This window comes from Raphanus sativus, chromosome 1 (assembly GCF_000801105.2).
Source record: "Raphanus sativus cultivar WK10039 chromosome 1, ASM80110v3, whole genome shotgun sequence".
Classification (NCBI taxonomy): Eukaryota; Viridiplantae; Streptophyta; class Magnoliopsida; order Brassicales; family Brassicaceae; genus Raphanus; species Raphanus sativus.
Window position 1 is genome coordinate 11,886,070 of NC_079511.1, and position 26,070 is coordinate 11,912,139.

Here is a 26,070-nt window from a genome sequence, read left to right on the forward strand (position 1 = left end):
TTGGATATGTCAATTCTTAATTTGACAATTACAGTTTTTTGATATTCTATCAATTATCCACATCTACCATTGGTAACAGTGAATTTTCGTCCACATCCACAAATGCAACCATTTTCAGCATCCACAATATGTATACACATGCATATCAGAGAGACTTGATTCAACACGGTAACTCATAGACATATTAGGTTCAAAGACTCAAAATATGATCTTGGTTAATTTAGTTAATATGAAACCACATTTTTCAAATCAACACTAAATCATATACATTTTGTATACATTTACGGTGTCCATGTCCACAATTTTTTTCATATTTAAATTGCAAAAATATACCAAAATGGATCTTAAAATGTAGAGAACAAAAAGACATAATTTATTATAACAAATTTATTTATTTATATATTTTACATATGTTAAAATAATCACATAAAGAAATAGATGAGATTGATAAAGTAGTATTAGAAAACTAACTCAGGTTCTGTGATTTCTAAACCAAGACAAAAGGATAGTAATGTAAAACACTAGGGGGATGAGAGGGAAAAAATGCTTTTCAAGTGGTAAATGTGTTAAAAAAAAAATTGTGTCTGTTAGAGTAATCAACTCAATAAAGAATACAAAGAGAACGAAGGAGGGTTGTGCAAAATTGAAAAATAATATGAGAAGATTGCTAAAAAGGATGATAAATTCATTTATGCTAAAATAATACGCATGCCTTTTCTGGATACAGGTGTTAGGTTACCGGTACCTTTACGATTCATTTCACACATTTACACACCTAATAGGTCAAACAAAGCTAAGGGAAACGACATAAAAGAATACCCTTTCTGTGATCACCCACCAGAATTTAGGATTTAAATCAACCAGCAGCAAACAAGACCTTCCAGTCCCAGAGCTTAATAAACAAGTTTTTTTTCAAAAAAAAAAGAGCTTAATAAACAAGTTAAAAAGAATTTGTTACTTTATATCATCATGTTACTTTATATATGACATATATATCATCATGACATATATATCATCATGTTACGTATGTGTATGTTTTTGCTTGATTGTAATTCACTCTTGCGTCAACAGAACTACATGTAAAATAAGCAAATATGGATCAAGCAGGATTTAGCATATCAAATTAAACAAATGGGATCTAATACAATAACTACTAAATAAATACATCAATAGATAAAATACATATGTATATATATACTATTTTAAAAAGTGGAATACCTGAATTTAAATGCAAAACCATTTTTAAGAGTAACAATTGATTTTTTAAGAATATCAATACAAATATAGAATGTACTACTAGATGAAAAGGAAATAGTCTTACATATATAAAATACAAATACAATCGATACAGATATTTATAGAAAACTAAATAAATTTATATATATATATATGTCTTTTACAAATAAGATAAGATGATGTAAAATAATATATGCATCGCATGAAACAACTCCAAATTTGACACATGAGATGATCTACAAACAGTCCGTATTTTGTTCTTTTACAAAGAGAAATTACAAACAGTTTATTATACACCTGCAGTTTTATAAAGATTATAGTTTTGAAGTTTTTACATACTTTAAAAATATAATTACAATACCAACAATAATCTTACGTTTATAAATATTTTATTTAAAAAATATTATATGTAATAATTATCTTAATTAATATGGACAAAATTAAAAAAACAAATAAAAATTTACACTGAAATACACAAAATTATTATCTTTATAAAACAAGTAGAAATTTCAAAATTACTATCTTCTTCAAACAGAAACAATATATTTTATTATTATAAATTATTGAACTCGTAATATTTGATAATTATGTTGAATAGAAAGTTACACAAGTATGATGATTTATTTTGGGTCCCATTTATTTTTAACAACTTTATATGCTTCGCATTCAAAGCCTAAGTCATAGCTATATCAGCTTCGTTAATGTTACTATGTATAGGTGTCGATCTAAGCTCCCAACTACACATACCACCGTGGCATTTACTACACACACCTCGATGCAATTGTTGCTTTTAAATACAATCAAAGTTGCAACAGAAAAAAAAAACAGAGCAAGAAAAAGCTAGAGAAAGAATCTGATAATGAAGGGTCTTCATTTCCACCTCTTCCTAGTCACCATGACGGTCGCTGCATCCATCTCCGCGGAAACACCAGCCGCTCCGGCGGGCGGAGGAGCATTGGCTGAGAAATGTAGCCAAGTTATTCCAAAGGTAAGTTTGTGTTTGGATTTCGCGACCGGGAAAGCACCAAAACCGTCTGAGAAGTGTTGTGACGCTATCGAAGATATAAAAGAGAAGGATCCAAAGTGTTTGTGTTTCTTGGTACAACAAGCGAAGACAGGAGGACAAGCTATGAAGGATCTTGGTGTTCAAGAAGCCAAGCTTATTCAACTTCCAACTGCTTGTCAGCTCCAAAACGCTAGCATCTCCAATTGTCCAAGTACGTTTCTCGTTATTTTGGCTATTTCCTTACACTTACTTCTAAGTTTTAGCAGGACCGGCTCATAGTTTACCCCTGGCTCATAGTTTACAGGGGTCCTTGGGCAAAAAAATTTTTTAGACCCTTTAATTATTAAAAAAAATATTTTAGCATGATTTTTAAAAAAAAAATATAGTATACAAAACGTTAAACTTTAAATATGAAAATATTTTAAATATTTTTTCAAAATACATGAATATTTATTTTTGTTTTTAAAAGAAGTTAATTTTTTCTTTGAAAAAATAAAAATAATATTTAAAAAAAATTGGAACCCGCATATCATGACTTCGGAGCGGTCACACTGAGTTTTAGTTCTTGTCCTGTTTTTTTTTATAATTTCTATCTGATTATGACTTATTTCATGTGTCTATAAGCTAATCAACGACACATGCAAATTAGTAAGATATTGAGGCTATTCGGAGAAATTGCATACTCTTTCCGCTTCATTAAGATCCACATTCTAGGAAAACAATTTGTTTCAAAAATATACATTTTTTACTAGATTTAACAAGAAATTGTTAACTTAAAAAATTAATAGTGTTTATTAGATTTCTAAAAGTTATGGAAAATTGTTTTTCACAAAAAACAATATATTTATAGTTAAATTTAATGTATTTTTTAATATATGTGAAAAATCTAGATATGCATTTTTTTGAAACAAAGAGAATGTTAGCATTTGATGAGTTTAAGATGAACAGTAGAAGGAAGCATGAACAGTAGAACTAGGTTCCGAATAGTAACTGCAGTCGAGCGGTGCGGGATAAACAGTTCAACTGCGGTGCGGTTTGGACAGTTATAAAAATATATAGATATATGATATATGTATAGATTTTTGTTACTATTAACTGCGGTGTAGGACGGACGGTTCGTCACTATTCGGAACCTATATATCTATACGATAATTATTGTTTCGACCAAGACGAGTAGTTCAGTGGTTCAGATTTGAATATCCTATTGCATCTTGAGATTCAGTTTCTCACCATTGCACCTTGGAGGAGAGTTTAAAACATACAGTATTACTGAAATTATAACCGTTTTAAACCCTATCAAAAAAAATTATAACACTTTCTATACAAATAATTAAGTCATTTTCAAGCTATAGAGTTAAATGAAGCGCCATGCATGTCACAAAATATGGTTTTGTGATGTTTATGTCTGATTTAATCATTAGTTTAATTTCGTTGTCAGAATAGTATAAAATTGTTTTCTTATGCTAGTATGTTTATTGAGGGATTCTTAGCAGGGATTATTAACGGAATATAAGAAATCGTCTCTTCATTTTTTACTAAAAAAAACTAAAAATCGATTTTTAAATAAAATATTTAAGAGCCGATTTTTAGCTTTTTTAGTTAAAAATTAAGAAATGGTATCTTATATTCCGTTAAAAAATTCCCACTAAAAATCCCCAATAAACATGCTCAAGAACAAGAAACCAACCAGTAACTGATTTCTGCTATACTTTAATGCGACAGGTGCCTTGGGTTGCAACTTGCAAAACATTTTACAGAATTGCATTTAATTTTTCGACATTTATAAATATAAATTTCCCCAAAACAGAGCCAATTTATTTATAGTCGTTACAATTAAATAAGAAATTCTGCTGGTCCCTTCCTGAAAAACGTCATGTGTAACGAAGACAATTTTTCTTTGAATTTTCAAGATGTGTACTTTTGTAATAGAAGTATCTTTTGGTCAGTGACATTGCTAATTAATTGATGCTGGGGTTTTTTTTGTACTGGCTTTAATTGATGCTGTGTTGAAATATGCATTAATGAACAGAGCTTCTCGGGATTTCGCCGAGCTCGCCAGACGCAGCAGTATTCACAAGCAATGCCACAACAATGACACCGGAGGCGCCGGCAGGGAAGTCTCCGGCAACTCCAGCGACGTCTGCGGAGAAAGGAGGATCAGCTTCCATAAAAGATGGTCACCTCGTTGTGGCTCTAGCCATCGCTTTGATTACCGTCTCCTTCGTCTCGACCTTGCCTAGGATGGCTTTGGCATAGACGGTAGCTAAGCACGTGAGGTTTTGCTGAGGCACATGTGACACTAGGGATGTAATTTTTCTTTCTTTATTATGTTGTGGTGCTTTTGTTTCAAACTTTCAAGACTTTCTTTTCAAGTATGTTTCGTGGTTCGAACCATTTGTTGTAATGAGTGAACTTTCCCACGTAATCGGATCTCTTTCCGCAAAACCCACTGTTATGTTCTATATATTTGAGTTTTCACATGCGGTCGAGCAACATTTTTACAAAGTAAAAACCTTTCTTTTTTTTTTTGCTAAGAAAACAAAATAGAAAATTTTCTACAAAATGAACAGTATAAAATCACAATTCAATCACCTTTTCCAAGGTCCAATGCAGGCGTAAGTCAGGTGATATACGCACAGGAGAAACTTCAACAAAGCTCGGAGTATCACTGCATTTTCATAGACTGAGAGAAACGACGAATAATAGCTAAGAAGCACTAAAATCGACAATTTTGGTCACACTAGAATAATAGCTAAGAAGCACTAAAATCCACAATTTTTGATCACACGACAAACATGGCGAAGCAGATTTAAAACGGGTGGTACAGTTTTTCATGGCATGTGGCAATCATTCATTGTGTAAACAAAAGAAAGATAACAGTACATAATGGCTCGCATAAGTAGGTGGACTTCAGACTTGAAAGCAAGAATAAGGAGCTCTCTGGTGACACAATTTGGTCTAAGCTCACAACAAGCAGAAGATTCTTTTTAGCAAAAAAAAAAAAACAAGCAGAAGATTTGTTGTAACCCTGAGTTACAGTTAAATGTTAAGAGAACTAGCAAAAAGTATCATACTCATAGAAACCTAACCTACAAATGTGAAATGATTATGTGCTAAAACAGCAGGAGCTTGCAGAAAATCATTAATACCAGCAGAACCACCCAAAGTGAGAAAGCTATTCGTGTCCTGTAAAATACTATCTGGACACAGTGTCATATTGGAGTTAGCTTACAAAAATAAGACGAGTAATGCCATTACTAAATCTTTTTTTTATGGAACAACCGTTACTTAAATCAAATTACCTGATTTTGGAGAACACTCTTGTCAGTTGCTAGCCCCTCTACCATGTTTAAGGCCTTATCTGACTGAGCCAAATGATTCAAAGGAACCGTCGGCAGTCACACACAATCACCATCAAGTAAAAGCTATAAAATTCCATTGCATATATACATTGTCAATATAAATTTCATGTTTTTGAATTCAAATCAATCCCTTACATATGATTAAATAGAATTCCAGTACATGTCAAAATTATATATTTTCAGTTTATATATTGACAAATAAGACATATATTACCAGAGATATATATTTTCATTTTTTATAGCATAATACATGTGAGTTTATATTTTGTTTCTGTTTTTGCATTTAATTAAAAATTAAAGAGTATTTTGTTTTTAACTGCAAATATTGTGTTCACATTAAAATGAGATTTATATTTTTCATTTTTAACATGTCATAATAGTTTGTTGTTCAAAAAACATGTAATAGTTTAAGCTAATGTTGTCATTCACATCAAAAATGATACTCCTACAAAATATAGTGAAATATAAACTTGACAAGAAAATAAAACAGAGAAAGAAAAAGAAAAAAAAAAATCAGCGTCGTTGCAACGCGAAGTTGAGCGGTATTATTCTCTGAATAAATACTAACACAAAAACCCTTTCCGTCTCTCTATAGTCTCCACCAACACTCGCTTCTATCTCTCTCTAATGGCGGCGGCGCAGATGGATCCCGATGCAGTGGCGAAGGCCTTCGTGGAGCATTACTACTCGACCTTCGACAACAACCGTGTAGGTCTGGGAGGTCTCTACCAGGAAGCTTCAATGCTCACCTTCGAAGGTCAGAAGATCCAAGGAGTCCAGAGCATCGTCGCCAAGCTCACCTCTCTCCCTTTCCAGCAGTGCAAACACAACATCTCCACCGTCGATTGCCAGCCTTCTGGCCCCGCCTCCGGTATGCTCGTTTTCGTCTCCGGCAACCTCCAGCTCGCCGGCGAGGAGCACGCTCTCAAGTTCAGCCAGGTCTCTCTCTCTATCTCTCTCTTTATTTGAATAGTTAGATCGCTAGGGGTTTAGATCCGTAAGCCTGGGTATTAGCATGTGATAGATCTGCTTGTTTCAGTCATTTGAGTTATTGTCAAGTTTCTTTAGTTCAAGACACCTCCTATGTATCAAGACTTGTGTTTGGTTTTGGTATCTTTGATCGATCTTGTCTGTTTGTTATCTTTGGTCTTGTTGTTATAACACAGCCTTTTTTTTCTTTTTGGGGTGTGATGCAGATGTTTCACTTGATGCCGACGCCACAAGGAAGCTTTTACGTGTTTAATGATATATTCAGGTTGAACTACGCCTGAAGAGGAATCTCGGATTGTTTTAGCATACATCAATGTTGCATTCCTACTTTATACTATTCTAGCAATGATATTTATCTTGAGAACAGAGCAAAATCGTCTCGTTTGTATTTGGGTTTTGTTCATTTGTCATTTACAAATCTAATGACTCCATGAGACAATTTGAAAGGGTTTCCAATATGCTTTTTCATCTGAATATTTTTGATTTATTGGTTTATGTGATTTTGCTGTACGGAGAGCTCTGGCCACATCTCTAGGTCCAAGCTTATTTATTAGCCTATCAAAGTGTTTCTCTTTCTTTTTAGTCACCAGTTCTGGTTTAAATGAAAGCATGTTACTATTTTAGCTGAGAGGCAGCATTGGCTTTAGCTAAAAGCAGCTTGTGGTGATGTGTCGTTGAGTGTTTTTGTCTACCGGCCGTGCCTTGCACACGATGTGACCTCAACGAAATCCTTGTTCTATCATCTCGATCACTTTCTCCTTTTCTATTTTCAAAACGTTTCAATTTACTACCAGCCTCAATCACCACAAACAAAAAAAGGGACTCTTTGTCATACTCTTCAGTGAAATCAATGTTGATCCAAGCTCGAGCCTCGCTAAACTCGCGTTTGTCCGAGTTTTGAGCCCCCTGGCTGGCTCTACCCGTAGCCCCCCACTTCTCACTCTTTTTCTCGCTCAGATAATCGGATCTGTCTTCGGCGTTGTTAAGGCCTGAAAGCTTGTCCTGTGTGGGGTTAACTATTCCTCCAGTGAGTCTCTTTAAAAAATCCCATATCTTATTCTTTCCCTCGATCCGATTCTTGATTGGCTAGAGACTAATGATTCTGTGGGGGAAAAAATGAAACAGAATGATTCCTGGAGTTCAAACGTGTACATAGATGCTGAGAATCAAAAGGTGTGTTGTGTTTTAATCTGACGTTTGTTCGTGTAATAACCAATTTCTTCTGCTTGTGTTATTTAAGAGGAAACAATGAAGAAGAAAAAAAAGCCGGACAAGTCCATCCTAATGCTTTCCTCCTATTAGCTTTTGAGATTTTCCTGTTATATAAATGCATTAGTAAGGAACAAGCTATTATGTGGCAGAGAAGCAGTATAAATGTCTTGAACCCATGTTTTTTTATTTGTAGCATTGAGACATGAGTCTGGTGAAGCTAAAGTTTCATTACAAGTCCTCAGGAATAGAAAAAGTTTTATTTCCACTTCTCTTAGGCTCTTAGCTTCGCATTGGATCTCAGGTTCTGCATTATATGTACTATTTAGATTAACTAGGCGATAAAGAGTGATTTTTTATTTTTTATTATCCTTACTGTTCCCAGGTACCAAATCCCAGCTTTTGATTTTTCTGTACAAAGAGTTACCTCAATCTCTGTGGACGTCCATAAATATGGTTTGGCTCCTAAAGGAAGCAGTACAGTTCTCTACAGAAAATCATGAGATCAGAAAGGTGAATTGCTTGCTACTTAGTTTCCACTCTTATGCAATTTCTCCAGGCTCATTACCAACTCATGTGCTTGTTGTGTCACTACGATTTATCTACAAAAATTATCTTTTACTTTTGTTTCCTTGTTATCCTTCCTCTTGGAGTCGTTGATACCGTCCTCTATTGTAGTTTTCATATGATATCTCTTGTATATTCTGTTCAGTACTGTGCGAAGTGCAGTTAGGTATGTATATCGATTCGTCTATGATCTTAAAGTGATCTGGATTTTCTGCTTGTAAAGTATCTATACAAAATAGCACCAATTTGTCGCTGGTGAGCATGTTTTGCTAGTTCAATCTTCAATATGAGAGAAAATGAAATAAACAATAAAACTATGCAAATCCTAACCTCTGTATTGAAACTACTTTATGCAGTAAGTGAATGGTCTGGTCCTTTGGTTGCTGGTGCTTTGGCTGCAATGATGTCTCTTGGCGAAGAAGGTTTTCACAATATTATCTTCATCTTTCTCAGGCTTCTCGGCGAACACTGTTGGAGCTTTCAACTGGTTGAATCTGTTGTTCCACAGGATACCTACAGAACACAAGCAAGATAATGGAAGGCATCCAAGAGACTAGAGGAAGGGTTTGTATAGTTACTTTTGATCTTTCTATAAATCTTTTTTCAAACTGGGATGATCCTCATCATTTAGATTCTGCAGAGTAAGAGGAATCAGTGAACTGTTTGTCGTTGCAAAGCCAGATATGACAATCGTGGCGTTTGGTTCTAAAGCATTAGGATATCTTTGAAGTTAATGACATCATGTCCTCCAAAGGCTGGCATTTGAATGCACTACAGAGACCCAACAGGTATGTCCGCTAGTGAAAACTGGTTTGATTGCTTGTTTCTTTTCTTCAATTGATCTCTGGTTATTTAGACATGGTTTTTTTTTTGGTCAGGTGAAAGCAAACCTAGGACCCATCAAAGGAGGCTTGGCTCCAATCTATGGAGCAGTAGGGAAGATGCCAGACCGAGGCACGGTGAACGAGCTTCTGGTTAGTCTTATTGGACAGTCGATATCAAATTTCTTTTAAAGGTTGATGCATCATCAAGTGTGGAACTAAGCTTTGTACATTCACAACCTCATTGTTTCAGTATCCTTGCTAATATTTCATAACAATCTCCATAATAAACAACTTAGTTCGTTACATTACACATTCAGAAGAAATAAAAAGATGATCAATCAGATTTGGGGTCTGATGTTCTTGCTCTTGGAACTTCAACTGGTTTGTCTTCTTGGTTTTTAGCAAGGATCTCGTCTCTTTCTCTGAAGTAACGGTCAAAAGCACGAGGTAGGAATCTAGGGATCAAGAAACAGAGTAGATTCACTCCAAAATACACTAAGTTCGCTATTGCTAAATACCGTCCAAACCAGAACCACGCAGCCACCTACAAAAACAAACACGCTTTCAGACGACTCAGAAAGGTAGAAGACTTGTATTCTAAGTAAGAAGGGGGTATATTAGCCAATTACATTAGGTGTAGCATTGACTGGTAAAGATTTGTTGAACCAAACATCTTTAGACCAATCAATGATCACAAAGATTCTCCACACCGTGTAGAGAAGTGGCACCAGAGCTCTTACAGGCGGCGAGAACAGAGATAGGCCACTTATTACATTCTCTGTCAGGATCTGACATGACAGCAGAAACAAGTGTGGTGTTGCTGATCTTACCGCCTGATCGTCTCCTCTTGCAAAACCACCTAACACGTAAGCTAGAGGCAAGAACAGACCAATCGTCGTGCCCGAAATCACATAAACCCTTGCAATATCCGCAAAAAATATTATTTAAGACTAAACCTCCAAAATAGCACATCTTAAAAATTTATTAAAAATTTGCATTATTAGAGAGTAAAATTAATTCAAACCTCACATCTTTACTCTAATCTCCATCCACTAAATACTAAACTCTTAAATTCCAATAACTCTAGATTCCAATTATCCAATAAGTAAATCCTAAATCTCCTAAATCGTAAATATCATTAAATAAAAATAATTTTTCTTTTTAAATTTCAAATAAATACTATTTTAGGTAATTTTCTGCTATTTCAAGGTATTTCTAGTGATGGATATGGAACCTGAAGAGTTTGCTGCCGTGAAAGACTTCAGGTGCAGCGGTGGAAACTCTGTGAGAAGGGAAAGCAAAACGCGAGAGGGCGATTATATAGACAGACGCAAACGCTGGAAACAGCATGTCGAGTAGCGGTACGAGGCCGCTCGCTGAGAAGACTAGTATGAAGGCGACTAGCTGTAGCTCTATTACCCTCAATGATCCCATCAAGCCGCCTCCTCCACCTCCGGCTGCCGACATCCCAGACCACCGTCTCTTTTCACTTGATGACGATGTTTTGTCCCTATCGGTTCTTGGACCCACCGCAAGAGATACGCCTGACATGATTCTGTTGTTTTATTGTTTGTTTAGTTTGATGTGATGATGGTTTAAAACGGATAAGTACTTTCAACTGATGTTATCTGCAGGAACATTGATTTATGAAGAGAGGAACTCGTGTTGACGTAGTTCCACGTGAAGGTTGGTGTGATCTGCACGTGTCAAAGTGAAGTCGTGAGTGTTCATTGCCTTCCTTTCAACGTGTCATGTCATAATGGTGCAATCTTATTAAATTATTGAAAACTGAATTAAGTTCGATTAGATGGCGATGAGCAGCTTAAGATCGATCGAGGGTTATGTTTAGTCGTCGTTTTGGTATTTCTTTGTTATCTTTATTTTCATTATTTTTAATCATTATTAGATTTTAATCAGCGTATTAAAAGTTATGATTGATTTTCTTGTCAATTCCAATCAACAATTATTACAAAACATTTTGAATAGTATTTACAAGATGTTAGAGCATGTGCAACTCGGAGCACATAGACCTAATTCTTCAAAAAAAATTAAAATATTTACTTTTTTTGATTCTCGTGCCGGATTGAAACCGAAAAATCCTAAATTAAGGATTGATCTCAACTGGATTTTGTTACTGTGTTGCGAGTTCCACGACACGTGACGGTTCACAATTTGTTCTATTTTTCTAATTAGACGAGAAAAGAAAAAACTAATAAAAAATAAAAAAGAACATTGGAAATTGAACCAATACAGACTCACCATTGCACATACTCTTAATATTCTTCAAATGCTCTTTACTCAATGTTCTCATATAATTTTTAGTAGAACATATGCATTTAGAATGTATAAAAATTTTAAATAGTTATATATAATTAATTTTTTATTTAATAATATAAAAATTATGTTTATAATAAATATATTTTAAAAATAAAATTGATATTAAATATTTTTAACTTTTTAAAAGAAAGATATTTCACATTTAAAATATAATATATTTTATATAATTACACATATCATTCATTATTTACAATAAAAACATAACATAACATAATATATATTTATATATCATATATTATAAAATAACCATATCTATACTATTTAGAAATTAAAAAGCATATATTAACTTTATAATAATATTATGTATGAATCATTTACTGCTCTACTAATTAATAAATAATGATAATTTTTATATAAATTATATGATTTATTTATTTTATTTAATAATATTCAAGATTATTTTATTTCCAAAAATAAATTTATATTTTAAATAAATTTTCATTTATTTTTTTAAAAAGAATATTTCACATTTAAAATTTAATTTAATTTATGTTATTAATTAAGATTCATTATTTTAGTAACAAATTTAATATATATTATTTTAAAATAAATATATTATATACTAACCTTTATAACAATTTTAAGATTGTATATTACTATTGCTCTACCAATCATCTTCTTAAAGTTTTTAATGAGAATATACATCTTCTAAAGCATATTACTTCTACAGCATACTGGTACAATTTTTCTATCGGCTGTGCCAATCAAGACCCAAGTGAGGAGAATGATCTCTATCGCTATGTTTACTTTATGTAACTTCTATGTATTATAATGAGCTATGTAATTATTTTTAGGGAAAATTGTTAAAACGAAACAAAAATTCAACATAGTTGTTTTCTGGTATAACTTATTTCTTATCCACTTTTCTTTTTGTTTTTATCATTTTAATTCTAAAATTTAATGTAATAAATAGTTTTATTACACAAACTGGTATTTTTTGGTTAAAAAACTTGATAAACTAAATTTTAAATTACGCTGTACTAAAAGTAGATTTCATCTCCTACGGAAAATAAGTTAGTAGAAAATGAATTCTAAATTAAACAAATTCGGCTACTTATTTTAGAATAAACAATTTACTTTTAGTTAAAATTCTAAATATGGGAAATAGAAATTCTACTACTGGTAAGGATAACTACTTTTATGTCGAATGCAGTTTTTTATTTTTATTACGTATTCTAACACTTCCGGAATGCGAAATTTAGATATTACTCAAACATGTACATGAAGTAGAATCTGCTTATGAGATTTCTGTTTTGATTCTACGTAGTGTAGAAAGTGTATTATACGGATAAAAAACCTGAATGTTGCGAAAATAAAAGTTCGGTTAGAAAAATATTCTAAAATTTATTTGGAATATTTTAACTTCCTAAAACGTGTTTTGATCGATTTCTTCTCAAAACATAAAAAACGATTTTGCCTTGTCAAAAACGTTTTTTTTTCTTTCTTTCTGTTAAAATTTTTAAAACGTTTTTTTTCTTTTTTATTAAATTTTTAAAAAATTTTAAACTTTTAGTTTTAATTTTTTTAATACGTTTGTAAAATTTTTTTAATAAAACTTTGTTAAGCATTTTTAATCATGATAAAACTTTGTAAAACTTTTTTTTTTAAATCAATAAAAATAAACTTTATAAAACTAAAATAAAACTTTATAAAAAGTTTTTAATAAAAAACAATAAATAAACTTTAGAAAAAACGGTTTACAAAGATTTTTTTTATAGTTATATTAAACTTTTAATAAAAATAAAACTTAAAATTTTAACGTTTTTAAAATGGTTTTTTTCCTTTTTATGAAACTTATAAAATTCAATATAAATTTTAAATTGTGTTTAATTTGATTTAATCAAAAGTTAGTTTTGAGATTATGGAAAAAAATATACTAAAGAGACAATTTAAAGATGATATTATACCAAAGGGATAACCATGTTGCTTTGTTGTTCTCTTTTGAAAACATTCCCTTTTTTATTGTATACGATATCTCTTCTATGTTCTTTTTCTTAGATACTAGTATATTTTATTATATAAAGTTTGGTTCTTCATAGTTACTAATTAACATGATTGTGACATGTGTCAATTTTTTTAAAGATTATAATATGTGTCAAAAATATGATACAATTCTTTTTAAGGATTTAAAAGAGATCAATAAATAGGAAACTTCTCATTACAAAAATAGTTTTTTAAAGTTTAATTTATGATTTAGTATTTTTTTAGTAAAGGAAAATTTACAGAATTACCATTTTTATATTATATATTGTTAAAAATATTTTATAGTAATTTTATTTTTATTGCAATATGTGTCAATAAAGTTTTAAGATTATGACATGTGTCAAAATATGATACAATTCTTTTTTTTAGGATTTAAAAGAGATTAAGAAAAAGGAAAATTCTCATTACAAAAATAAACTTTTGAATTTCTATTTTAGGATTTAGTATTTTTAGAAAAGAAAAGTTACAAAATTATCATTTTTAATATTTTACATTATATATTTTAAATATATCTGAGAGTAATTCGCATTTAAAAAAAATTCTAAACAAGAAAATAATTGTAAAAATCTATTTTAAAGTAATTATTTCGTTTTTAATATTTTTGTAAAAAAAAATGACATGTGTAATAAAAATACAATTCTCTTTTCTTTATGATTTAAAACAGGTTTAGAAAAGAAAAGTTTTCATTATAAAATAGTCTTTTATGGTTTTTTTTAGGATTTAATAAAAAATTACTATTGTATTTTTTTTTAAAAAGTTTCCTCTATAACACACTTAATATGAAACAGAGGGAGTATTAAAGAATAAAAAGCTAGCCAGCCGCTTGGGTAAAGTAATAGAGAGATTTCCATGGCGGTGACAAAGCTTGCGAGATTAAGCAAGCGGGATGAATTTTGGATGAAAGTGGCAGAATGTGGTGTAAGTCTTTAATCTTATTTGGTTTGGTTTGTATTGGATCGATCCACAGAACATATATAAACCCTAATCTTCGTCTGGCTAAAGTGTGTGTTTGTGTGTGTGTTTAGGGATTTGATATTGAACACTTGATGGAAAAAAAACCACCCTCTTGTAATATCATAGCTCGGAAGTTTACAAAAGATCTTTGCCCCCGAAACAACATCATCGTATATGCTAAGTTAGGGATCCATAAGTACAATATGACACAGGTAAAGAAAAAAACAAATACAATCCTTTTTATTGTTTTTTGATCTTTGAATAATTTTATTTAATTTGTATTGTTAAAATCATTGCAGTACTTTATTTTAATATATTTTTCATACTCTATAGAAGTCTCTCTAACACCTCTAACCCTTTTCAAATTCTCAGGGTACTAACTTGCAGCTGAGTTCCATAGAGAAATACAATGTGCGACCAAAAGTAGCTTATACCACTTACTATGTAACAGCGGTTGCAAAAGATCCAGCTGCTGGTGGTTCGCTTATAACTTTTCAGACGAGTTCTTATATACAAGGCTTTGATGTCAAGAGCTTGACTTGTTTTATTGCTAGACCTAAGCCCGAACCACATGGTAAAAGTGCTGTTTTGCTCATTATTGTTTATCTTTTGTAATTTAATTAATTAATAATACATATATATATATATATATATATATATATATTCGTAATTTTTCCTGCTTAATGTTATGCGAGTTATCTCTTGTGTGTAGAGGACCAAGCTTGCAACCGATCTACCGAATGTGGACCTATAGACAGAGGTAGTTTGCCTGAATGGCCGGCAGATAATGCTTTCGATGATAAAACGCGATATTACGTGGTAACTAAGCTCACTGTTTTTGTGTTTTTGTATTCTCACACACTAGTCTCATGTGTTTTCTTTGGCAGGTGAAAAAATCAGAGCTTCGAAAAAATGACTGGATTCGTCTATACTTGGAGCTTGCATTCCTCAATGCAAATTTAAGCCTTCCAAATGTATTAACTTTGTCTTTGTTTACTCTCCACGAGCGCTGTTAATAATAACACACAGCTTTCTTCTTCTGCAGATTAATCTGTCAAAGCTGGTCATAATGAAAGTAGCGGTGGAGAGTAGAGAAAACATAGATTCTCCAAAGGAGAGACTCAATGCCAGATATGCAACCTTCTACATAAAGTACAAGTACTGCCCAAATAAAAGTCGCCGCGCTTGTAAGGTTGATGGTTGCAGGGCTACACGTGAACGCATAGCTATAGTAAGAAGAAGCCTGGACAAGATCTCAGGACTCCTCACTCTCTCGTTCCATGGTCATTGGAAACACACTTTTCTTTAGAGTATCTTTCCTATGGCATAATAGACCAGATCCATTTCAATAAGTCGATCCAATGTAATAAAATTATTAGCGCGCTTAAACGGTCGTTCGGATCTTAATAACTAAGGTTTTCTATAATTACTTCAAATATTTGGATATTTTGTCTTATAATTCAATAACCAGGTAGTAACCCGCGTCCATGCGCAGAGTGAAATAACTGATTAGATTATTTAATTTAAGTTGTAATGAAAAATATATCGTATACTTCTTTTCAAGAGATGAGCATTCAAATATCTGTTCGGATTTAGTTGATCTATTGAGATTTTGATTTTTTGAGTTAGAATTTAAATATGATTCTGATATTTATGATTTTTGGTTTGAATGTGGTCTGGATTTGGTTCGAAGCATTACATGTTCAGTTCAGGTTTGAGTTTGGGTACCTATTTTAATCATGTAATTGTTTTTTAAAAAAAAATCTAAATATACTTGCAATTCAGATATTTACAATTTTTGGTTTGAATGTGGTCTGGATTTGGTTAGAAACATTGCATGTTCAGTTCATGTTTGAATTTGGGTAACTATTTTAATTATGTAATCTAAAAAAAAAACTAAATATACTTGTGATTCGGATATTTACAATTTTTTATCATCGTTGTTACATCTCATGATGCTAACATAATCTTTTTTAATTATGAGATTGTTGTCGTACATGAGTATGTGTGAATATGATGAATATGTGTTTGTACATATAAGACAAATATATAATTAACTCAACATATATTGTTTTCATAAAAACCGAGTTATGTGTATAAAAATCTTAAAGAAAAACTAATTAAATAGTAATTAATTTTTCTTTTCTAAAATTCCAAATAAAATAAAAATATAAAAGTAATTTTATTTTCTTATAACTAACTAACTTTTATTTTTGATAATTTTGTGTTAAAAAATTATAAACCAAAAATAACTTCAAATATTTCACTTGATATCACTGTAACATGTGTCAATTATAAAAATTAGATTGTGAATGTATCAATAAAAATATGTCGTTACTTTAAAATGTAAAATATTAGTGATATTGAAAAAACAAATTTGAAAATGGCAAAATAGTTAATATTAACTTGAAATAGTTATTTCATAGTAATTTTATTTTTCTAAATCCTAGACAAAATATAAGTGTAAAATATTATGTAATATTAATTTATTTTTCTAAAACCCTAAAACACCGTAAAAGAATATTTTGATAGTTGTTTTCCTTTTTTCTTAAAACAAAGTCTTAAACAAAAGAGTTGTATCATATTTTTAAGTCATAACCAAAAAAAGAACTGTAAAAACTTATTTGATAAAAAATTTAATAGAGAATTTGATGATGAACATGATACTAAAAAGTTATTTAATTAACAAAAGATGTGTAAAATTAGTATTAATAGAAATTGTAAAAAGAGTAATTTTAATATTATTTATTAATAACTAGAAATAATTATTTTATAGCAATTTATTTATTTCTAATTTTTAAGAGAAGATAATTGTATAAGGTTATATAAGAGAAATTTTCTATTTCAAAAATCCTAATAAAAAATGTAAAGGAGTATTTAGTAGTGTTTTTTTATTTTTGTTGTAAATAAAAAGGACATATATATATATATAATAGAATATTTTCCTTTTTTAAAAAAAAATCTAGCAAAAAAAATTTAAAAAACTTATTTAAGAAAACATTAAATTAGTATATAAGAAAATGTCTAATGTTATCATTGACTTGATTGACGTTATTTGACTTTTCAATTTTTAAATTTTTTTTTTTACTTTTCATTCAATTTCTTATTTTGGGTTGGGTTCAATTCAAACATTTAGGTATAATATTTTTCTAATCCAACTAGAAAGTTGATAATAATTCATTTATGTACCATGATTATAAAATACAAATTTTAACTTGAATTTATGTATGAAATTTATTTTTAATTTATAAAATAAATTTCCTATAACATATTCAAATCAACCATAAAACTATAATAAATGATTATTATTTTATGTTCTTTATTAAATTAAAACATCAAGCAAAACCGTTGCAACGCAACAGGCTCATATCTAATATATTCAATAATAGTTAGGTGTAATAGATAAGAATAATATTTAGGTGGTATAATTTGTTGTAGTCGGCACAAAACACACATACATAAACCCTAGCAAGTGATCTCCAAGTAATATCGCCTTTCCAATTTAACCATGATGAGAATTCTTGTACGACACGCAAAGCTTTACAGGAGTCGCACCTTCCTCCAAACCCTATCGTCCTCCGCGAATCAAACTCTGCAGCATCGTCTAACAGAGGCTCTTGATCAGAAAGCGCGAATCATTCCGGTGCTACAGCAGTGGCGGCAACAGGGGAATCACATCAACCCTTCTCACGTGAGAGTCATCATCGAAAAGCTTCGTGATTCCGACCAATCTCTCCAAGCCCTTCAGGTTTCATTCTTTATGCTCTGCTCAGCTTTACGTTGAACGTTCATTGATGATGATGTCATTAGGTGTCAAAGTGGATGTTAGATAATGTTGTCGGGTTAGAAGAAGCAGAGAAGTTCTTCGAAAGTATACCACATAGCGCGAGAGACGGTTCTGTCTACACTAGTCTGTTAGCCTTGTACGCACGATCACGATCGGACAAGACTCTGCGTAAAGCCGAAGCCACGTTCGAGGAAATGAGGGGGTTACGTCTTCTCACGAGTCCTTCTCCTTACAACGCAATGATCTCTCTTTACGGTGCCCTAAATAATCGAGATAAAGTCGATGAGCTTTTGCTTGAGATGCAAGGCAACAATGTTGGGCTCGACAGCGTCACTCTGAACCACGTGTCGAATCTATACGCGTCTTTTTCTGACGTGACGGGGATGGAGAAGCTCTTAACTGCGTGGGAAGAAAATAGTGGGAGCTGGAGAACTCTTGAGTGGCTGATCACTCTTGATATGGCAAAGGCTTGCCTCAAAGACGGTTCACAAGAAAAGGCGATAAAATTGCTCACTTTTAACGAGAAATTACTGGTTGACCCCAAGTCGTTTAAACAAGCTTACGAGCTTCTCACGAAGATGTATGGTGAAGCTGAAAAGAAAGAAGAGGTGCTACGTATATGGAACCTTTGCAATAAGACCGCAGAACAGTACTGTGATAGCAATGACTATCTGACTGTGATCCGTTCATTCTTAAAGCTAGACGCTATCGCTGAGGCGGAGGAGTTTTACAAAGTGTGGGAATCTTTGCCTCTTGAGTTTGATATACGGATCCCAACTATGTTAGCCTCTGGTTATCAAGAGAGAGGAATGGTTGATGAAGCTGAGAAACTTTTGAAAAATTCAATAAAGAACATAAGAATGAAGAGACCGATCAACCCGCTTTTGGACCAATGGGGGAGTAGAATGAGAGTGTCTGAACTCAAATGCCTCATCAAGAATCTCCATGACTCCAATCAGTTTTCTAAGCACTTCAGGTTAGTTGATTACAGACTCACCCTTCTACATATAACATTTTTTTAACTTGTTCACTATAATCGGTCGGGAAATTTTATCTGCATATAAATTTTTAGTAATCAAATAAATACTAACCATAGACACATGTGACAAAATACTATAAAATAGCATAGTATCTCATATGAAAAACTTTCATACTTTCATTTTTTGTATTATTCTTTTATTGGCGAAAGACTCATGGAGAGATTTTAATGTTGTAATGTCTATTTCAATTGTTAGGCTTCAGAATGGATGGATGAAAAAAGGGCTTCTAATATTTATTCTGAAGATTATGCAGCTCGGCTTCATATGGTTGAAGTTGTGTTGGGTTTGGAAGAAGCAGAGAAGTTCTTTAAAAACATCCCTGAGAACATGAAGGATTACACTGCCTACGCAACTCTCTTGAGCTCTTGCACAAAATCTGACAAACATTTGGGTAAGGCCAAGTCAACTTTTGAGAAGATGAGAGAGTTAGGTTTCCTCATGAGACCTTCACCGTTCAACTCGATGCTCTCTTTCCACAGTCAAAGAAATATGGTCGGGGAGTTTCTTCGTGAGATGGAAGAGAACAACGTGGCTCCCGATAGTCTCATGGTGAACAAAGTCTTGAGAATATATGCGGCTGAGTCAAACGTAGAAGCTATGGAAACGTTTATGAAAAAGTGGAGTGGAGAAGAAGGGATCAAACTAGGAAGAGAGACCATGGCTGCAGTGGCAAAGGCTTACTCTAAAGCAGGATCGAAAGTTGGTGAATTGATAAATTCATAAAGAAACAAATCGAAAGTTGGTGAATTGATAAATTTGATTGGAAAGAAGAGGAATGAGATGCACTTAAGGATGGTGAGGGATTTTATAGTCAAGGTCGTGACAGTTGTTGCCATTTGTGTGGCCATCTTTTGTTTCTTGTTCCTAGATTATATGACTAAGCCTCTGCCGAGATATCAATATTATTTTTAATATCTGATTAATTATTAATTATCTTATTACAATGCTACCTGATTCATTTTAACCGTGTTTAAACATTTTTATTTTGTATAACTGACGTTCTCGTTATTATTGTAGATACAAATGTAACGACGTTTGACATTTGTGACCAATTATATAATACAACATTTTTTCTATGGGTTGAATTCATTTGATTTAATGATAGTTTTATCTAAGCTGTACAAAACTTTGTACATTCTGCATTTACCTTAAGCACCACTTAAATAAAACAGAGGAAAAAATAAATATTACATAGATGATTTTACACTTAATGAGAATACATGTGTGACTATGCTACTCCTAATTGTTTTATAAGATCCATGTTCGATGGTACACTATACATCATGTTGAAGATCTATTTTTTTTTTTCATTTTCTCTATTATCTGTATAATTTGCATTTTTAGGTTTGAATCCTAGACCTTTTGATGTAGAAGCATTAATCAAACCACTAGATGAAAGAAACTTCCACGGGAGGATATTGTTTTGGCCGCGGATATTCTAGAGAAGCAACATCGGTTGAGGAACTCTACATTCGATTGAATGATATATCTTGTGATAATAAGAAGGGGATTACATGATCTATTATGTTGAAAGAATTTAATAGTTCACATCACGAAATTCTTAAATCTATATTATTAAAGTTGAAGTACAAATTAGAGTTGTTTGGATACATGTATTGTAGACTAATTGGAATCTGTTTGGAAACAAAGATAATTATTATCCTTTTAATAATTTCATTAATATAAAGCTTTAACCAAAATCGAAATCAATGCTAATCAAATGGTTCAATTAACCAAAGAATTAAAGTAACAGAATATTGCTTAATTCATGAAAAGATCTTATATAGACTTTTGAATAAGTTGGCTGACGGAAGGAATGCTAGATTTTCGTTGCAATCAATACAATATATTATTACCTTAATTTTCTAAACTAGACCTTCATTCCCACGTTTTTTTATTTCTGCAAGCTTTTTTTTTGTCAACTTTTATTCCTGCAAGCCAAATATCTCAAAATATATTGCTTCCCAATCTTCATTAAAACCATCAAATGTTTCCATAATTAGTTACCTAAATCAGAGCAAACAGATATGACAAACTTTCGATTACAATCCAAAATATTTTCAAAAGATATGATATCCCAAAAACATTTACAGTTGAGATATTCGTGGATTATAATTGGCATACAATGACTCCTTATAATCGATTATTCACCTCGGTATATATACCGACTCCAGAGGTACCTAACATCCATTTACAACTCACAAAAAAAAACATAACTAACGCAAGAAATATGGATTTTATCGATTTTAGTTTTAATCAGTGGAAAAATTACGTATCCAAAAATATAGTTCAAAGGTATGTTTTTGTGAATAAAATAATAACTTAAATTAAAATAATTAAATGTGCTATATTTATTGCCACTTAATTTTTCACTCTACATAATTATTTTACTTTATAAAAAAACTCTTTCTATTTCACTTAATTTAGCCAAACACATAGAAATAGTTTTTTATTAATTTATAAAATCAGTTAGACATAAACATTATCTATCCATTTTAGTAAATGTTGTTTTTCGGGTATTTTTTTATTTTTTATTTGAAACCAAGTCCTACTCGAATATTATAAACTTATGTGTGGATTTTGAGTTGGGTCATTCTGGATCTAGATGAATTTGGTTGTGATGTATAGGAACCTAAAAATATCTAAATAACCAATGTATCTAAAACGGATTCGGATATTTGTAAAACAAAATAGCCATATGACCTGATTCGGTCCATGTCTTATGAATATCGTTAGTTATATTATGATACATCTAAAATATATAACAGTAATCAAAATAAATATCGATGTATAAAAAAACTCTTTCCATTTCACTTAATTTAGTCAAACACATATAAAGTGTTTTCTTATTAATTTATAAAATCAATTAGACATGAACATTATTTGTCCATTTAAGTACATGTTGTTCCTTTTAGGTATCATTTTTTTTTGTTTTGAAACCAAGTTCCGCTTGAATATTATAAACTTATGTGTTGATTTTGAGTTGGATCATTCTGGATCTGGATGAATTCGGTTCTGATGTATAGGAATCTAAAAATATCTAAATAACCAATGTATCTAAAACGGATTCAGATATTTGTGAAAAAAGCCATATATCCTGATTCGGTCCAAGTCTTTTGAATATCATTAGTTATATTATGATACATCTAAAATATATAACACGAATTATGAAAAATAAATATCGATGTATGAAAATATATTTCAGGGGCCAGTTTAACAAAATATTAGTTGGTTCCGTTGAAATAAATATATTTAAAAAATTTATATGAACTAAAAAAAAATCAATATAAAAGTACTGTATATTTGGATTCAAAATCATTTCTTTTAACAACAAACCACACAAATATGTTGATTTGAATACAAATTTAAATTACAATGTAAATATTTAATTAATATAGAAATTTGTCACATTGATTAAACAGAATATCAATGTAAAAATATTTTACAATTGCGTTCTAAAATCATTTATTTTAACAACAAGCCAAATAAATATGTTGATTGGAGATGGAATAAAACAAAACTAGAGAGACACATAGTTTACCAGATACACTCTAAGTGTCAAATTTATTATAATTTTTTTTTACTAAGATAAATACATTCAATAATTACAAACAGATAATATATTTTATAAAAGTGAAAAATAATACCCGCGCTTCGAAAACGCGGATCAAAATCTAGTTTGTATTAAAAACAAAGCATTGTACTTATTCTTTCAACTCATTATACGAGTAAATAAAAACTTAGATCACATGATTTGTTCGCCCTTTGTTTTAAAGGTGAAGAATATTTGGAGTGATGATGACATGGAGAATGAAGTTTAAATTTATTTTTTGTATTGATTTTAGATTTGAATTATTAAATTATTTTATAATTTTTATTACATTTATAGTTTGATATTTTTATGTATTTAAAATATTTTGGTTATTAAAACATTTTATTTAATATGATTTTAGTAAATAATATATCATTACATTAAATTTGGTTGAATCAAATTGAATCCACTTAAACCATATTAACCTGTAACCCAATTTTTTCCTGTTATCGGTCTGGTTTTAGAAACATTGCCATTCTTTTAAATAGGTGTGAAGCCCATATCCAATATTTTGGGTGCTAAAGTTCCGTTGGATTCAAAGCAATGGTAACATCTAGATGAGAATGAGTTTCTAACTTTTGGAGAGTTCATTTTTTTATTCTTTTGAGAAAATGCTTCAAAGTTGTTGATCAGTTAATGCCTTCTTGTAGAAAATGAATTGTTCAGACTCTAAAGATGTAAAGCGTATATTGACAAAACCAACAAAGAGTAATGAAGTTGTTGACTATTTTATTCAGACCTCTATATTGGATCATTGGATGCATGGGTCAGGGTCACACAACATAGATAATATGTTTTCTGGGATTTGAATCCAAATGTTGCGTATTGGTGCATTAAAAAAATCTAAAAGTTACTGGACAAGATGTAGAACACGATTGTTGGCAATATGGCAAAGTCATATATTAGAGTATATTACCAATATAAGTTAAACATTCGACGGTAATTAAGTAACCATTATCTTAACGATAAGATGACCAATGACTCTCTACTTGGTTTTCTACTCTCAATCCCAGCTACCACATCCACCACAACCACCACCACCACATCCGCCGCCACTGTCACCGACATTATCAGCACTGACACCACCACCACCATCATCAGCGCAGCTACCATCCCCACCACCGTTATCATCAGCGCGGCTACCATCCCCACCACCGTCATCATCAGCGCGGCTACCATCCCCACCACCGTCATCATCAGCGCGGCTACCATCCCACCACCGTCATCATCAGCGCGGCTACCATCCCCACCACCACGTACACTGCCACATCCGCCACCACATCCACCATAGTAATATCCCGGGTGGTAAGAGCTTCGTCCACCACTTCCTTTACATCGACACGCCCGCATTCTCTGTCCTTGCTTAGCATTCTGATTGACACGCCTATAGAGGCGGGACTCGTCTCGTTTAGCTCCGGCCTCCCTATACATCTCCATCAACACCTTGTTCGCTGCGTCTTTGGACTTTGCATCAACTACTAGTTCCGTTCTAAGCAACATCTCTATCGCTTCTCCACTCGAACCACATTTTAAATAAGCCTTCGCCATGCTTATTCCCGTTTGCCAAGCCAATACAAACGGCGGCGTTTCGTCTTCTATTCTTTTCAGAAACATCTCCATTGCCTCCACGTCAGGTACACTCGCGTAGGCCTTCAAAACGTTATTGTCCGTGAGAGTCTTGTCATGGACAACTCCGTTCTCCTCCATCTGCCTCAGAACCTCGTCGACCATGTTAGTTTCTCCAAGAAGGCCGTAGAGAGAGATCATCTTGTAGTAAGGGTTGGGTTTGGAGAGCAGATTCAGCTCCCTCATCTTCTGGTAAGTGGCTTCGGCTTCGTGTCGTGTTTTCTTGGATTTTGTGTAGAAGCTCAAGAGAGTGGTGTAAACAAAGTCGTCTTTCATGTTCTCGGGAATGCTTTTGAAGAAACTCTCTGCTTCACTCAACCCTGAATGAATCTCAATGAGATAAAGCCGAGATGCAACATCTTCAGTGCTTGGCTCAAAAACCCCTTGTTTAGTTATCCACTCTGAGACCTAAATACATCACCAAGAACAGATTTTGTAACAGGCCAGGAGCATAGTTAAATTAAGATTTGATGCTACAATTTTAGTTGTAAATTGTAGCAAAAAATAATTTAGGATTTTATGCTACAATTTTAGTTTTAAATTGTAGCAAAAAATAATTAAGATTTTTTATGCTACAAACTTAGTTTTAAATTGTAGCAAAAAATAATTAAAGATTTTAACTAGGACATTGTGAAAAATTTATATGAAGAAAAAGGACACGAAGGCATTATAACACGTTTTTTAAAAGTGTCTTAATACCACTTTGTTCTGTAAGAGTTAGAACCGGTAGAAGAGAGGAAGTGGAGTGAGACCTGGAGGGCGTGGTCGTAACGCTGAGACTCGCAGAGAGCTTTGATGACGGCTCTTAGATCGGTAGGGCTTATTTCATTGCCTTGTTTCAGCCATTCGTTCAGAACAGGTGTAACCTTAACTCTCCATAGGAACGGGAACCTGTTCTCCACGGCCATGACCCGGCTATGTAAAGTGTCACTCAGCTTCGCCGACGTTAGGGTACGCAAGAACTGAGTCGGCTGTGGTTTCCTGAACAAGAGGAATCGTCTTGAGTATCGTCCAAGGCTTTGCATCTTTCTTTAATCGTTTTGAGATGCGGCGTGAGAGAGAGAGGTAAGGCGAAAGGCTACGTGAGGCGGCGTATGCGGCGACAGAGTAAGGATTAAGCCCATTGGGTCCGGCGAGAGAAAAGAGCTCTCAAGTCGGTAAAATATGGGAGGTGTTTTTCTTCTTTTTTTAGAAAGGGCCTTCTATTGAAATAAAGAGAATGAAAATGAGTTCAGCCCATTGGGTTGTTACATTCAGCCTACAGACTTTTAATAGATACGGGCCTAGGCCCAATTTACATCCAAAATGAATCTGAACCCATTAGACAGAGCAGTAGAGAGACGACATGTGTGCTAGAAAGATGAAGACAGAAAATGCGTAGAAGATCCAGAGCGCGTGGGAAATTAGAGAACCAGGCTAAACAAGTAGGAGAGCATATCAGAAGAAGCGGCTGGGGTTTGAATAAATTAATGTTTTTGTTCCTGCGTCCTTTTCTATGAGACTATTTGGTAACATGTGTGAAGGTAACTTAATTAGACGCTAAAAATATTGGTTTTT

General features: G+C 32.4%; 5 protein-coding genes, 1 long non-coding RNA gene and 1 pseudogene across 6 annotated transcripts; 5 read left to right on the forward strand and 2 right to left on the reverse strand.

Annotated features, from left to right (window-relative positions):
• The first annotated feature begins 2,016 nt into the window (after positions 1-2,016).
• On the forward strand, positions 2,017-4,722 carry LOC108841582 (non-specific lipid transfer protein GPI-anchored 1). Its single transcript, XM_018614333.2, has 2 exons — positions 2,017-2,453; positions 4,272-4,722. Exons 1-2 carry the CDS (start codon positions 2,096-2,098, stop codon positions 4,496-4,498), a joined length of 585 nt encoding a protein of 194 aa, XP_018469835.2. The 5' UTR covers positions 2,017-2,095; the 3' UTR covers positions 4,499-4,722.
• A 1,444-nt stretch (positions 4,723-6,166) lies between these two features.
• LOC108846932 (nuclear transport factor 2B-like) lies at positions 6,167-7,068 on the forward strand. The gene is made up of 2 exons (XM_018620114.2): positions 6,167-6,543; positions 6,801-7,068. The coding sequence occupies exons 1-2, from the start codon at positions 6,232-6,234 to the stop codon at positions 6,873-6,875; spliced, it is 387 nt and encodes a 128-aa protein (XP_018475616.1). The 5' UTR covers positions 6,167-6,231; the 3' UTR covers positions 6,876-7,068.
• A 1,665-nt stretch (positions 7,069-8,733) lies between these two features.
• On the forward strand, positions 8,734-9,343 carry LOC108856938 (uncharacterized). The gene is made up of 3 exons (XR_001950269.2): positions 8,734-8,934; positions 9,011-9,158; positions 9,249-9,343. It is a non-coding gene; the product is annotated as an uncharacterized LOC108856938 (long non-coding RNA).
• A 74-nt stretch (positions 9,344-9,417) lies between these two features.
• LOC108846756 (uncharacterized) lies at positions 9,418-10,819 on the reverse strand. The gene is made up of 3 exons (XM_018619962.2): positions 10,429-10,819; positions 9,824-10,112; positions 9,418-9,738 (listed from the first exon to the last, which is right to left on the reverse strand). Exons 1-3 carry the CDS (start codon positions 10,743-10,745, stop codon positions 9,529-9,531), a joined length of 816 nt encoding a protein of 271 aa, XP_018475464.2. The 5' UTR covers positions 10,746-10,819; the 3' UTR covers positions 9,418-9,528.
• Positions 10,820-14,308: 3,489 nt separating this feature from the next.
• On the forward strand, positions 14,309-15,882 carry LOC108835200 (uncharacterized protein At4g17700-like). Its single transcript, XM_018608482.2, has 6 exons — positions 14,309-14,432; positions 14,540-14,680; positions 14,841-15,042; positions 15,181-15,287; positions 15,356-15,442; positions 15,514-15,882. The coding sequence occupies exons 1-6, from the start codon at positions 14,364-14,366 to the stop codon at positions 15,775-15,777; spliced, it is 870 nt and encodes a 289-aa protein (XP_018463984.2). The 5' UTR covers positions 14,309-14,363; the 3' UTR covers positions 15,778-15,882.
• Positions 15,883-17,882: 2,000 nt separating this feature from the next.
• On the forward strand, positions 17,883-20,218 carry LOC108833408 (putative pentatricopeptide repeat-containing protein At1g28020; annotated as a pseudogene).
• A 3,473-nt stretch (positions 20,219-23,691) lies between these two features.
• LOC108833409 (putative pentatricopeptide repeat-containing protein At1g43010) lies at positions 23,692-25,694 on the reverse strand. Its single transcript, XM_018606835.2, has 2 exons — positions 25,266-25,694; positions 23,692-24,921 (listed from the first exon to the last, which is right to left on the reverse strand). Exons 1-2 carry the CDS (start codon positions 25,536-25,538, stop codon positions 23,842-23,844), a joined length of 1,353 nt encoding a protein of 450 aa, XP_018462337.2. The 5' UTR covers positions 25,539-25,694; the 3' UTR covers positions 23,692-23,841.
• Positions 25,695-26,070: the final 376 nt, after the last annotated feature.

What these genes read in the sequence shown, in the direction of transcription:
- LOC108841582 (XM_018614333.2), top strand. Translation starts at nt 2,096, where the DNA reads ATGAAGGGTCTTCATTTCCACCTCTTCCTAGTCACCATGACGGTCGCT. An exon ending in TAGCATCTCCAATTGTCCAA is followed by an intron (nt 2,454 to 4,271) that starts GTACGTTTCTCG and finishes ATTAATGAACAG; the next exon opens with AGCTTCTCGGGATTTCGCCG.
- LOC108846932 (XM_018620114.2), top strand. Translation starts at nt 6,232, where the DNA reads ATGGCGGCGGCGCAGATGGATCCCGATGCAGTGGCGAAGGCCTTCGTG. An exon ending in ACGCTCTCAAGTTCAGCCAG is followed by an intron (nt 6,544 to 6,800) that starts GTCTCTCTCTCT and finishes GGTGTGATGCAG; the next exon opens with ATGTTTCACTTGATGCCGAC.
- LOC108835200 (XM_018608482.2), top strand. Translation starts at nt 14,364, where the DNA reads ATGGCGGTGACAAAGCTTGCGAGATTAAGCAAGCGGGATGAATTTTGG. An exon ending in TGAAAGTGGCAGAATGTGGT is followed by an intron (nt 14,433 to 14,539) that starts GTAAGTCTTTAA and finishes GTGTGTGTTTAG; the next exon opens with GGATTTGATATTGAACACTT. An exon ending in ACCTAAGCCCGAACCACATG is followed by an intron (nt 15,043 to 15,180) that starts GTAAAAGTGCTG and finishes TCTTGTGTGTAG; the next exon opens with AGGACCAAGCTTGCAACCGA.
- LOC108846756 (XM_018619962.2), bottom strand. Translation starts at nt 10,745, where the DNA reads ATGTCAGGCGTATCTCTTGCGGTGGGTCCAAGAACCGATAGGGACAAA. An exon ending in CACGGCAGCAAACTCTTCAG is followed by an intron (nt 10,113 to 10,428) that starts GTTCCATATCCA and finishes GGATATTGCAAG; the next exon opens with GGTTTATGTGATTTCGGGCA. An exon ending in CAGTCAATGCTACACCTAAT is followed by an intron (nt 9,739 to 9,823) that starts GTAATTGGCTAA and finishes TTGTTTTTGTAG; the next exon opens with GTGGCTGCGTGGTTCTGGTT.
- LOC108833409 (XM_018606835.2), bottom strand. Translation starts at nt 25,538, where the DNA reads ATGCAAAGCCTTGGACGATACTCAAGACGATTCCTCTTGTTCAGGAAA. An exon ending in GTTACGACCACGCCCTCCAG is followed by an intron (nt 24,922 to 25,265) that starts GTCTCACTCCAC and finishes TGATGTATTTAG; the next exon opens with GTCTCAGAGTGGATAACTAA.